A 14,608-nucleotide genomic window follows, 5' to 3' on the forward strand; every position below is an offset into this window, starting at 1 on the left:
TACTATATATAATTATAAAATATGTATTATAAAATCATAGGTATAATTATATATGATATATAATTATATATGTAATTATGATAAAATGTGTCTAATTGCAAAACTATAAAGTCGCATGACTTCAGAGGCCTCAGTGACCATCTGTATGCTCAGTGACAATACATATATGAAAATTCTCTCTGTGATTTACCTGGCAGGTGGTCATCCATATTTTGTTTGAAAGCCACCCGTAAGGAAGAACCCATCACCTCCTGAGGTAACTCATTCCACCTGTCTAATTGTTAGGAAGTTTTTCCCGACATCAATCCTCAATCTATCTGCCTCTGTGCTTTCCACCTGGGGACAAATAGGCCTAATTCATCCCTCTTCTACCCTGTCTCCCCTGACCCCAATAGCCCTTCAGATAGATAACTTAAAGGCAACTAACTTGTCCTCCCTGAATCATCCCTTCTCCAGGGGTAAACATCTCCCAGTGTTTTGGTTTTTTTTAAACTGTTCCTCATATGGTATGGACTGGAGGCCTTACAATTCTGACTTTGTCTCTGGACACACTCCAATTTATCAAAGTCTTTCCCATTCTGTAGTCCCTAGAACTGAACTGAACACAGAACTCGTGGTATGTATGACCAAGAGTTCAGGTGGACTTTTGACCCCTTATTCTCAGATGCTATGTTTCTTAACGATGTAAGATTGCAGGATTTTATTTCTTTTCATGCATCTAAGTCTGGTCCAGTAGAAGAAAATATTTGCTGGGGCCAATTTTGTATTTGTAGTCTTGGTCTCGGGCTTCCACTATCAGTGATTACAGTTCTCTCAGCAAGAGATACAGTCACTCATGTTTGGCAGAATGTTCTCTGGAAAAATCAGATATGGGGTTTAAATCTGGGCAAACTGCCTATAGTTTTTCACCCCATGAAACTGACTGAGAAGGAAAAGCTTTTTGTCCTGCCCTGTCTGCTTCTGGTTTGGATTTGGCCTGAGCTTTGGTTGTGTAAGTGGGGAAGAATTCAGGCTTCCAGCTCTCTAAGGGAAAAGCAAACAAATGAAATGGATGACCAATCATTTCTCCGAGACCTTAAACCAACCTGGCTCCCACTGCTGCTACAATGGTATTGGGAGCCAATTTCCTGGAACACTTAGAAAATCTTACAAGCTATAATGTTTTCCAGGCCCTGGTAGGAAAAGCCAGGGGCAGTATTTGCTCCACAGCTATTCCATAAAGCCGTTCTTAAGGGGCCTCTCCACTGGAGCAGGAGAGTTCAACTACATCCGCAATTTAGATTTGATGGGGGTTGGGGGAGGGCAAGGTGGGGAGGCAAAAAACTCTTCCCATTTTCCACAGGTTCTTCTCTTCCAGAGAGCTGACATACTGGTGGTGGTAAAATCTTAAAGAACGACTGAGGAGGCAACACACATGCTGCATTTTCTCTCTTGGTTTTAAAGAAAATGGATTAGTTTTTATGATGAGCATAGCCATCATCAATAAATACAAATATTCCAATATACAAGGAACCCAAAAGAGTGATGTATGAAATTACGAACCCCTGTGATTTCTTTAAACAAAGTCTATTACTAAAGTTAACAAAGTAATAACAAAATTGCCCTCTTTGTCTCATTGAACTTTTTGGTATTTTTCTGTATTTTTTTGTTTTACTGATTCCCTCTTTTTCCTCCCCATCTCTATCACTACACTGCTTCTTCGAGCTCTCCCTTATAACAAATATGTATAGTCAAGCAAAACATATCAACACATTAACCATGTCTGAAAAGCGTATGCCTCATTTTGTACTGTTAGTCTTCCCTTCCCCTAGGTAATTAATTCATGGTTCCTCCACCAAATACTCCAGTTTTCATTGAGATCCCCTTCATTATAGATATCTATCAACAAAATAATGTGGCAAGTCCTCAAAGATATGGGAGTACCAGATCATCTTACCTGTTTCCTGAGGAACCTGTTGTGCAGGCCATAAAACAACAGGTAGAACCAAACATGGAACAATTAATTGGTTTAAGAATGGAAAAGGAGTATGACAAGGCTGTATATTGTCACCTTATTTATTTAACTTAATATACAGATTACATCACATGAAATGCCAGGCTGGATGAATCAAAAGCCAGAATTAAGGATGTTGAAAGAAATATCAACAATCTCAGATATGCAGATGATACCATTCTGATAGCAGAAACTGAAGAGGAATTAAGAAGCCTCTTGATGAGGGTAAAGAGGAGAGAGTGAAAGCTGGCTTGAAGTTTAACATAAAAACACCTAAGATATTGGCAACTGGTCCCCATCACTTCTTGACAAATAGAGGGAGAAGAAATGGAAGTGTCAGATTTTATATTCTTGGGCTCACAGATCACTGCAGACAGTGACTGCAGTCATGAAAATAAAGGTACTTTCTCCTTAGAAGGAAAGCTACAGCAAATCTGGACACCATGCTAAAAAGCAGAGACATCACCTTGCTGACAAAGGTCTGTATAGTCAAAGCTATATGGTCTTTCCAGTAGCAATGTATGTCTATGAGAGGTGTACTTATAAGGAAAGCTGAGCAATGCTGAATCTACACTTCTGAATTGTGGTGCCAGAGAAGACTTTTGAGAGTCTCTTAGACAGCAAGGAGGTCACATCAGTTAATATTTAAAAGAAATTAAAAAAGAAAAAAAAAGGCTATTCACTGGAAGGTAAACTACCAAAGCGGAAGCTTAGATACTTTGGCCACATAATGAGAGGACATGCCTCACTGGAAAAGACTCCAAAGTTGGGAAAGATTGAAGGCAAAGGGAGAAGGGAATCAGAAGAGGATGAAATGGATAGATATCATGGAAGTAACGAATACATACTGATTAAAATTTACTGCTTATACAGAATAAGGAGAACAATTTATACCATAAAAATAACATCATAAAAATAAACAACTTTGAGAGATTTAAGAACTCTGATAAATGCCAACATGATTCTAGAGATATGATGATGAAGCACCCTGCCTGAACACTACAGGTTTTAGGGTGCTAGGAATGAGACATCTTTTGGTTATGGCCAATGTGGGAACTCGCTTTGCTCGATTTAAGCATACTGGTTATAAGGATTTGGTTTTTCTTCTTTTTTGTTTCACTAGCGGGGTGGGAGAAGGAAGAGAAAATCAATTCCTGTTAATTGGAAAAAAAATGTTTTTAAAAGATTTACTTCATATAGCATCCTTCCCTCACTCTCAACAGTGAAACTTACTCCCTTCTGCATGTACTGGCCAGCACTGCTTTAATTTATTCTAGTATTTACTGAATGACATATTGATGACTAAGACAGGAACCCTACCCTCAAGGTGATTACAATTCAGTAGAAAAGCTTCTAATCTAGTATTTATCCAGCACTTTTCCAACCTCCACAGGAGGGAAGGTTGATCATCTGGGCTCCAGTGGCTGGTCCTCTATCATAACAGGCCCTTCAATCACTGGGCCAAACAAAAGAATTCTAATATGAAAAGGGAAGGAGATATTTATTAGCAGGTATATTAGACTGTGTCTATAAAAATGTGCTGCCCTCTTCGAAGCAGTCACCTTAGAAAGCTCAGCTTTTGGTATGTAGACTAATTGCAATGATGATGCCCTGCATCAAAACAGTTTTGGAACTCCTTAAAATTGCATTCAAGGCTCCTTTGAGCCCAGTAACATTTAAAAAAATCACCTTGTGTTTTGTAGTTTACAAAGTGCTTTTTTTCCACAGCCATCCTGCAAGGGTAGTTATTATCTCTATATTACAGATGAATAAACCAAACCTTAAGAGAAGTTAAATAACTTGAACCATGCTCATACAGAGGAGCATGTCATTTTCATTTCCCAATATAACCTCCAACCTCAGAAGCCATCCCTTATAACAGTTTCTTAATCTATGTCACAGATCCTTTGGCAGTCTGGTAAAACCTACAGATCATTTCCCAGAATAGTGATTTTAAATACTTAAAATAAAAGGCACAGGATTACAAAGGAAATCAATTATATTGGAATATAGTTATGAAAATACTTTAAAAATCAAGTTCATGGAGCCAAAATTAAGAACCCCTGTCTCATAAGAAAGAATAAAAAATGGGAAAAACCCAGTTCAGCAAAACAAAACATCAACCAAGTCTGAGACTACATTACATGAAGTGTCCTATACTCACAGTCCTCCATCTCTGGAAAGGAGAGAGGGAAATCCTTCTTTTTCTTCAGGGTCAGATTTGGTCTTTTCCCACATTTCTGTAAAGCCTTAGGTGCCATCCAAAACTCTTACCTTACCAATTAGCTCATCTTCACAAGCTCTTTTCAACATGTCAAGTGTTTCAATCGCAGGATATCACACAAAATTCCATGTTAACCATGTTCATTCATCTAATGGCAACATTAAACCACACGTGCCTTTCTTTCTTCATCACAGCTGTCAGCCCAAGACAGACTGATCTTAATGTTGTTGCTGCTTCACCAAGTTGAAATATGTCATGATATATCTCTACTATGATCATATTGGACAATCATATCTTACTTTCTACCTCCGCCCTACCTGCGTCAGTTAGTTACCTAATCTTTATTTCCTATGCAAGGAGTATCTGTAAAAGAGAAAGGAACAACACAGAGAATGGTACAGGATTCTAGGTAATGGTGAAGGTTATCAAATGTCTTATTACTAGAATTTAGGGAAACTTTTTTAATAGGATGACTTTTGCTCATGAGGATTTTTACCTTGGAACCCTGAAAATAATAAACAAATGGATCACTTTGGCCATTTTTTCAGTGAAGTACAGGAGGGAAAAGGCCAACCTAACTTTTTTTCACATTCCTCAGAACTCTTCTGAACACTCACAGGCTTGTTCTCTTCCTCCCTCCCTCCAAGGAACACTTAAGATGTACAGGACTTAGGACTAACACTTAACCCCTATTTACTAGTTTTTATTAATAAAAGTAAATCACAGAGTTGGATCTTTATAAGCAGCAAATATTTTACTCTAGAATCTCAGAAAGAAAATTACAGTAGGACTTAAGTCATTCCAACAAATGATCTTTTTATATCAATGAAAATAATAACTTACGGATCAAAAGGATTTTATTTTTACATGACAAAAAAGCATAATAACCAAGGCTTCTGAATGAAAGAAACAAGAGATGCAGACAGCAATGCTTCTTGGTTATTGCAACGCTTAATAGTTTTAAACTCCTAGTATGGAGTCTATCATTTTGTTGATTCCAATGAGGAAAAACTTTAAAACTATGTTAATACAATCTGGAGTCAGAAACTGGCACAATCTCTTACTAGAATGTCCTGATGGCACAACTCAGCTCTACAGAGTTAATCAAAACAAAGTATTTAGATGAAACCAATGTAGATCTCTACTATGTTACCATCAATGTCTTGATTTCTGTTGGGTCTCAGTTTGCTATAACAACAGAGGATGGAGTTACAGGCCTTACGAAACTGAATATGTGGGATTAAGTATTTTAAAGGCAGGGTTACAATTCCAGTCGCAACACAGATTCTACTCCATAATTAATTTACAATGGGCTACAAACTTTTCAGCAACTAAATTGTATTAAAAAAATATAGTCATTCTTATTATATGTTCCATTCACAGCAGACATCACAAGTGTCCAAGCTTTATTAGCTCAGAAAAGTTCAACTTTTCCCTGAAAAGCTCTAAAGAGTGATCATATTTCAGCCACAGCTGTTCTGAACTAACTTTCATAATTAGCAGTGACTATATTTTGTCACTACTTTATTCTAACACAGAAAAACATGGTGACAATGGGAAAAAGGCAGTACAAAATCTGAAGCAAATTTGTCAAGAAACTGATTTTTAGCAACCAGTGGCATTTCACGTTGTCAGTAGCTGTCATTATCAATATAAAACAACTCACTGCCTTTGTGACACACTTGAACGTGAACAAACACGGCTTTAGGAATTTGCTTAAGCTGGTTTTCTTAGAAGACTGCTCCACAATATTTTGATCCCTTCTGGAACAGCAATGGCATTAAAACCTAGCCCTGAAGAATACAATCCTTATTAACAAATTTGAGTGCAATTAATCTACAGGAAGCTGGTACTTTTAAAAGTAACTTCTTTAGTGTTTACTTGCAATGCTTCCATAAATATTCAAACACTGCATTTCGGCTTTCTCAGATATGACAATTTCCACTTGACAAACTATGATTTCCTTCCATGTGGATCAAGTGTTAACTAGACTGCCAAATGGCCCATCTTATCATCAGGAAGGGTGAAGTTATCAGTGTTAACAACAGAGCTTTAAAGATGATGTTACTGCCATTTTTAATCAGATGGTAAAAGATACCTCTGTAACCCTGAAACAAAATGGCCATTTTTCCCTTAAATTACTTAGTGACCAAGTAGCAGCTTTTGAAATTATTTTAAATATGGGGCATTCACCACCCCAGTTGCCAAATGAAAAATTAAACTGAAATACAGTAGATCGAATTTGTGTACTCGTGATCCTTCATAAACTCTCAAATGTGGAACTACTCTTAGGCTCACCAAGAAATATATTGGAATGAACTAAAGATACATGTAAAGGATTATTTTAAGCATATTTTTATGTCATTTCATTTCTCTCGAGATCATTTACCATTACTCACGGACATAATTTAATCAAGATTCTACCATACTGTCGAATACTACAATGATCCACAATCATATTCTGGCTATGGAGGGAGCTTAATTATTAAGCAACACCTTCCTAGAAAGCTTCAGTATTTATGATCAATAAAAAGCATTTCTCATTGAAATAACACTGAAGTGGAACATGGGCCCTCTTCTTTCTGTCCAACTCAATCAACTTTTCAGATGAAAATGATAATCACATTTAGTCATAGTAAGGAATAATCTTCAAGAAAGCTCCATGGGTAGGTCTGGTATCACAGTAGTATATCTTGGATCCAACTGGGGTGTGAAATCCTGGAAGTACTTAGATGCATCAGTACCAAACACATCAAGGACTTTTCTGTTCATCAATGCAAACCTAGAAAATGAATGGTGAGAGTGTAAACAAGTGCACTTTGTGAATCCCACTATCGAGTAAGTTATTCATAATATTTCATTTGGATTCATTTTGCTCATCTGATAGAAACAGAGCTACATTGAGGCTAAGCTGGCCAATGATACAGGCAATGGCAGAAACATGGAGGGGAATGGGAACGGAATAGGCCTACTCTACTATGTGCCAGTTTTACAAATATTATCAGAAATCACTCTTCTCTCCTAATCAACTAACTAATACTTTATATAGGAAATAATTAGTTATGGAATCTCAAGATGCTTGAAACTCAACAATTCTATCAGATGTCAGATCTCAACTGAAGAACTTTCTAATGAACTGCATCATATTTTTTAAAAATTAGCAATAATAGAGATTCTAAATTTAGGATTCCAATGAGCTCACAGGGTAAATTTAAGCACATTCTAACAAATGAATGTCTTTACAGATATATTAATAGTTTCTCATTCTCTTTCAAAAAAAAAGGTGTTAATATTTAAAGTCAAAGCAAATATTTTTGTTGTTGTTCAGTTGTTTTCAGTTATGTTAGACTCTTCATGACCCTGGGGGTTTTCTCGACAGAGATACTGGAAGTGGTTTTTCATTTCCTTCTCCAGCTCGTTTTAGAGATGAAGGAACTGAGGCAAAAAGAGTTAAGTGACTTGCCCAGGATCACAGCAAGTGAGTGCCAGAGTTAAAATCTGATAGAGTAGTCTTCCTAACTCCTGGTGTGGCACTAAAAGCAAACATGGATTTTCAATTTTTTTTGGATGGGAGAAGGCAGGGCAATTGGGGTTAAGTGACTTGCCCTGCTTGTCAAGATTTGTCAAGTGTCTGAGGCCGAATTTGAACTCAAGTCCTTCTGACTCCAAGGCTGGTGCTCTACTCACTGCGTGGCCCCATAGCTGCTCCGATTTTCAACTTTTAAGGGATGTAAGACTATAGAAAAGATACCTGCCTTTTATTAGTATCATTTAATCTGAATAACCTAACAATTAACGGAAAAGGGAAGGAAGTGGGAGAAGGCACTGTGCTAAATTCTAATGGGATAACAGATAAAGGGGTGCTGGAAGTAGGGGGAGGTACACGGTACATGCCATAGCTTGGAGTTTTGGAGTTTGGAGACCACCAAGAAAAGAGACAGAAGTCTGGGCAAGATAAGGCAAAAGCACCCCTTACAGAGTCCAATGCGGTTGGAGCGGTGGAATCCAAGTTTCTGGTGGAAATAAGTCATGGTTTCATTTCGGATTCTACTTGCTTATATACAACCACTTATGAGCAGAAAATTACTTCTTAGTGGAAGAAAGGAAATAAAGAATGTTTCAAAAAGCTACATGATCATCAGATGATCACGGCATGGACACTAAGCATTAGCATATAATTAGGAGATAGTGACCCATAAAACTGTGTCAAGGGCTTCTGCAAGAAGGCTATAAATACGCAGTTGGACCATCAAGCTGTGTTTGATGAACTACGTAAGTTGATATTAAGAAAACAAGACTGAAAAGGAAAAAAAAAAACAAAAAACAAAACCAAGGTAGGCTTACAGGGCAAAAAGGGCTGGATGAAACACAAAGATAATTGTTTATTACTTAATAATGAAAGTTATTTAAAAAGAAACACAAATACACACACAAACATAAACAATTCAAATAAAGAACACCAAAATAATTAATAGGGTGTACTAACACTACTTTCGTACTGAATTCCTGGACTGTAACCATTTTGCAATTTTTAAAAGGCTAATATTATATTACCTAGTTTGGCCCCTTAGTCCACATCACTACATTTTAAGAAAGAACAGGAGAGAAATCAGAAAAGGTCAAGAGAAAAATATAACAACAGTTGAAAAGGGGGCAGCTAGGTGGAGCAGTGAGTAGAGTCAGGAGGATGAGTCCAAATCCAGACTCAGACACTTGACACATTTACTAGCTGTGTGAATTTGGGCAAGTCACTTAACCCCGATTGTCTGGCCTTCCCCCCTCAAAAAAAAAAAAACAGTTGAAAACATGAAGGGACATTGAAGGAGCTGCGTTAACTTAGGCTTAAAAAAGAATACTGAGGGTCAAATTAATAATTACATTCACATTTTTGGAGGGGATTTCAAGAAGAGAACATTACTTGCCATTCTTCTCTATCTTCAAAGGGAAAGAATTAAAGAAAAGGGGCTTAATTTTGTAAAAGAGATAGCTATACCGTATGAGTGACTCAATTTTAAACCTATTGAAGAAGGGTGTATAGTGTCCATCTTTAAAAATATAAAAGAATGGAACAGAACAAGTCAAATGTGGTTCAGAAGGATGTTTGTAGAACTAGAGATATTTCTTCTAAAATTGTTAATTAGTACAATTTTGGATGTAGAGTTTTAACTAATATTCTTAACATGTTAAGTTTAAAGAAAAAGAAGCCTTGTATTTATGAAATTAGGAATATATTTGTTACATATATGCATATATTTTGTATATAATATATAATAGTTTTCAGTAAAATCACACTGTATTACTCTACAACCAATAGCAATTCTGAAATATCTATAAGGATGAGGAAAGATATAATCATGTTCACTAAATGCATATCTTGTTTATTCTCTGAGTTAATTTGGGTAGGGAGTGGAGAAACGATAAGGTTAGCTGATCTGAACCATATGAAATATCCATCTGAACTATGAATTTTCTATATAAGAGAACTGAGAATTTTCCCTTTGAGGATATTTAAATTATTTAAATTATGTTAGTCACTTACTTGCCCTTGGTGAGCCTTAAAAGGAATTTCCAGTAAGATGGTCGCAAGGTCTGAACTTCCATGACAGCCTAAGAAAATAATACTGACCATCAAACTTCTTGCAGGATATAACAAAAATATAATCAGGCTTACAAGACGTGGCAGGCCTAGCTTTAATTTTTTTTTGCATTCAAGACACCTTAGTATTAATAGCTACAACAATAGCAATGCTAAATCTATTAAGTGTTTTATCTAACGATAACGAGGATACTCTTTATGGATTCCAACAGTCTTTAAATATTTCCTTTAGAAAACAATTAAACTGGTAGTCAGCAACTTCAAGAAGTATTTGTTTAGCAACTACTGGTTGTTCAGTACTTTACTAGCTGCAATAAATGAATCAATGTACCCTCAATTCAAAAAACAAAACAAAACCCCCTCCAAAGGTGGTCTGCAATTACCTTAACATAATAATAAAAGTGGTCTCAGAACTTTGGGAGAATAGGAACAAGAAAATGAAAGCCGTTATTTCTATAAAATTTAATTTTCTTGCTAGCAGTACTAGAGTACGCTATTGGTATGACAGTGATACTGCCAATATTGTCCCTTTGGGAATATTCTACTGGCTTGGAAAGCACAAGAAAATTCTTCTATTCCTAGTGGACTATTCAATACAGGAGAGTTCTAAACTACCTTCACACTGAACTTAATATCAATTCAAGAAGCAGCATATTCACATAACAAGGTCTGACTCAGGAAAATATTTCATATTCTTAGTGATTCCTGTCCTTAGCTTGGAAGATAAGTGAAACCATGCATGTCTGGTAATATTCTAGGTTTTTCTACTGGATGTAATAAGTATTAGAAACTAAAACAATCCCATTTCCCATTTCAAAAGGCATACTTACTGCCTGAAAACAAATTGCTGTGGAGATGGAGTATATGATGGTATCTGCATGAGGAAAATAAGGAACTTTCCCCGCTTCAATGCCTTTGAAATACATGGTCTACAAAATAATCACAATGCAAGGCTTATAAATGATGCCACTTTAAATAAAAATAGTACCATGTTTGACATTAGTTGTGATATCACAAACTTTTTGCTATTCAAAAATCCTCATGAGACACAAATATACCATGAACAAAAACAGAGAACATTGCAAGCAGCAGTAATTTTAAAAAATAACAACACTTCTTTGTCAAACTGCTAATATGAGTCTGGTTGGTCTATGGGCAAGAAGTACAAAAAGGAGCATCAAAATTTTCCCTTTTTACAAAGATGTCAGATTTTATTTGAGAAGTAAAGCTCCACATGACAAAACAAGGAGAATATAAGGCTGCAGATAATCAAGTGGAGGATTATATTGCATTTATATTAATGAATCATTTAATGCAGATGCAGAAATAAATTTGGTAAAAGTATAATTTACAAGAAATGCTGAAACTCCTTGGGATATAAAATGAATGGATTCCTAATTATTTCTTGAGTCTAAGCTTTGTTTGCCCAACTAGATCATATAGTTTCCAAGTGAAGGACCAAAGTCTTATTACACTTCTAGTGGATCACCCCAGAGATCTCTTTTTGGATGAAATGACTTGGATGAAATTAGAAATATTGCTTCTTAAATCTCTAAACGACATGTAGCTACAAAGGATAACCAATATCCTGGGTGACAGACAGATACCAAAAGAGACTAGGACAATAGACAAATCTAATAAAAACAGATAAAATTTAACAATTAAAAGTATAACTGGGGCAGCTACGTGGCACAGTGAGTAGAGCACCGGCCCTGGAATCAGGAGGACCTGAGTTCAAATCCGGCCTCAGACACTTGACACATGTACTAGCTGTGTGACCTTGGGTAAGTCACTTAACCCCAATTGCCCTGCCAAAAAACAAAAGTATAACTAAAAATCTGGCCTGGGAGTCAGGAAGACCTGGATTTAAGCCCTTTTTCTGATATACATTACTGTATAACTCTGTGTAAGCCACTTACCCTCTCAGTGTTCTAAAATTATTAGATTACACAAGAGCTGTGGATTTGCACTGGGAGAAGGAGTTTCCTTACCATGAGTTCTGTATACCAGGGAATGCAGGTCCAAACAAACAAAGGACCATCCTATACTTCTACTAAAAAGGAAACTTCACAAGCAAAGGCTAAAGGAAGTTTGGCTAGACAAAAACAGTTTACATGAATATGATCTCTGAGTAAACACGATGACACAGAAGCCTCAAAGGCTAGTGTGATATTAGCTTATGTTACAAAAAAGCAGAGTATCCAGAACAAAGAGGTGATACAGCCTGGTCAGGCTACAGTGGAGTACTGAATTTAGTTCTGGGTGTCACCTGTGATAAGCTAGAGAGCACTGAGAAGGTGGTGAGCAGACCCTAGACTAGACTAGACTAGACTAGACTAGACTAGACTAGACTAGACTATGTAAGGGATCATTAAGCGAAATGGAGATTAAGTGACTAAGAACAGAGGAAATGGGAGAGGGAGGATGGAAGGGAGGAGATGTTAGTTGTTTTTAAGTATTTAGAAAACTAGTATGTAGAAAAGGTTTGTTTTGTTTGGGCAGAACTCAGTAAAACTAATGAGTAAAAGTTAAAGAGGGGGCAAATGTGGGGTTAATGTGAGGAAAATCTTTCTAAAAATTAGAGGTGTTCAAAACCAGAACAGGTGGTTTTGACAGGTGGTGGATTCCCCATCTCTATAGGACATCAAGGGGAGTCCTGAGGACACCAGGTCAAGGATGTTTGAGAGGAGATTATGTTCAGTTGCCTGAGGCTCTTCCAAATCTAAGGTTTTCTAATTCTTGCACCTCACAAAGTGCTGGTCACATAGTAAGCAGGAAATACTTATGGACAGATTCATAGATTTCTAAAAAACATTGCATATAAAGCTATTTTAGTTATGCCTATAGCTATTTTAGGACCACAGTACTGACTTTCACTACATAATTGTAGCTTTTATTTATTTATTGAATTTATGTAAGGAAATCATATCAAAGAATGCTGAAAACTATTTTTTAAGTATGTAAAGGGAATTTGATAACTCTGTGCTACATATTAATGAAAATATACAAAATAAGTCCTATTTCTACAGGAAAGAAATAGTTCAAAATTCCTTGTAGTCACAAATTAAATGCTCCAGAGATTCCACTACTGGAGAACCCCTTTTCTAGTACACATTTTTGGGCTAATGGCCTATGCCCAGATCAGAAGATCATATGACAATGAAAAGAAGGAAATGAATATGCTACTGCTTGGTTTAAAACACTAGCCAGTCACAGGAAAAAAAAAAAGAAGAAAAGCATCCTTTAATAGGTTTATATTGAGCTCCTATGACACAGGACATATTTATAAATTCTTAAAATAATTTTAAGTAAAACCCTGTTATAGTTTTTTCATGACAGTCATTGGAATCTGTGCTTGTGATACACAATTTCTTCATGCTTCAATGGTCAGACCGAGAACACATATTTTAGAATAATCTACATAAAGAATTTTGCTTACCTCTACAAGTTTGGAAGCCAAATACATGGAGATTGTCGTGCTTTTGTAAAACATCATTGATACACCTGCCAAAAACCCTACAACAAACCACAAAGGAAATATTGAGAAAGTTCTGAAATGTTTAATTTGACACAGTTCAATAATTTTACCCAGATCATAAACATTGCTACTTGTAGTTGTAGCAGATCTTGATAACAGTATTCCTGGGCACTTATGAATGAGGTTAAAGTTTGGAAAGAGAGAAGGCATCTCATATTAAACTTAGTAAAATCAATTTATCAGCCAATAATTCATCTTCATTTACACAAAATACCTTTTTATATATTGTAAAAATCTTTTTGATTTCTGAATTTAAAAAAAACTATCTCATTTTTATATTGCCTATATTTCCAAATATATCCTTCCCTCTTCTCATAACTAGAGTTCTATTACTTGGGACAAAGAATTAACAAAGAAAGAGAATAAAAAGTTTGGTGACATTAATCCTACATATCAACTGAGTCTGATAGTATATGCAATTTTTCACTCCTGCAAAGAAACCAGGAAGGTGTGCTTTCTCAATTCTTCTCTAGAGGCAAAGTTGGTGTTTAATATTACACAATATTACATGGTGTGTAATATTAGCATTTTTTTGTTCTTTCCATTTATATTATTGTAGTTACTGTATATTTTTCCCATGGATCTGTTTACATCACTATGAATGGGTTGCCACAAGTTTTCTCATGCTTATCTATATTCCTTATGTTCAAAATAGCTTCCATTATGTTAATATTCCATTATATTGATGTACTATAATTTGTTTAGCAATTCTCCAATGGATGGACATCTATTTTGTTTCCCATACTTTGCTGCTACAGAAAGTGTTACTTATGAATATTTTGGTGCAGCTGAGACTTTAAATCTTTGACCCCCCTGGGGTGTAAGTGTAGCATTGTGATCTTTGGATCCAAGGGTATGGACAATTTAATCATTCTCTTAGCTCCAAACTGTTTTCCAAAACAATTGGACCATTTTATAATTCTACCAACAGTGTATTAGTGTAACTGCTTTTCCAAAGCCCTTCCAAAAGCAATTATTCACATTTGTTATCATCTTTATTAATTTTCTGGTTGTGAGGTGAAACCTCAAGGTTTTTCTGATTAGTATTTTTTTCATTGTTAGTGATTTGGAATAATCTTTCCTAAGGTTAATAATAGCATGTAATTATTTTAAACACAGTTTGTTGAGGCAGCTAAGCAGTACAGTGGATAGAGCACTGGACTTGGGAGTCTGGAAAACCTGAGTTCAAATCCAACAGCTGATATTTTCTTAGCTATGTGATCCTGAGCAAGCCATTTAATCTCTCTCAGCTTCAGT

At 36.0% G+C, this 14,608-nt stretch overlaps 1 protein-coding gene across 1 annotated transcript in view; it reads right to left on the bottom strand.

Annotated features, from left to right (window-relative positions):
- Window positions 1-4,956: 4,956 nt before the first annotated feature.
- The window catches only part of TMEM135 (transmembrane protein 135), a 347,914-nt gene continuing 338,262 nt past the window's right edge, over window positions 4,957-14,608 (bottom strand). Inside the window, exons 12-15 of the mRNA XM_036747191.1 lie at window positions 13,253-13,329; window positions 10,644-10,742; window positions 9,757-9,824; window positions 4,957-6,999 (exon numbers count right to left, since the gene is read on the bottom strand). Of these exons, the coding sequence (XP_036603086.1) occupies window positions 6,867-6,999; window positions 9,757-9,824; window positions 10,644-10,742; window positions 13,253-13,329 (377 nt within the window). The 3' untranslated portion in view covers window positions 4,957-6,866. The remainder of the gene's footprint in view (window positions 7,000-9,756; window positions 9,825-10,643; window positions 10,743-13,252; window positions 13,330-14,608) is intronic.

This window comes from Trichosurus vulpecula, chromosome 2 (assembly GCF_011100635.1).
Source record: "Trichosurus vulpecula isolate mTriVul1 chromosome 2, mTriVul1.pri, whole genome shotgun sequence".
Classification (NCBI taxonomy): Eukaryota; Metazoa; Chordata; class Mammalia; order Diprotodontia; family Phalangeridae; genus Trichosurus; species Trichosurus vulpecula.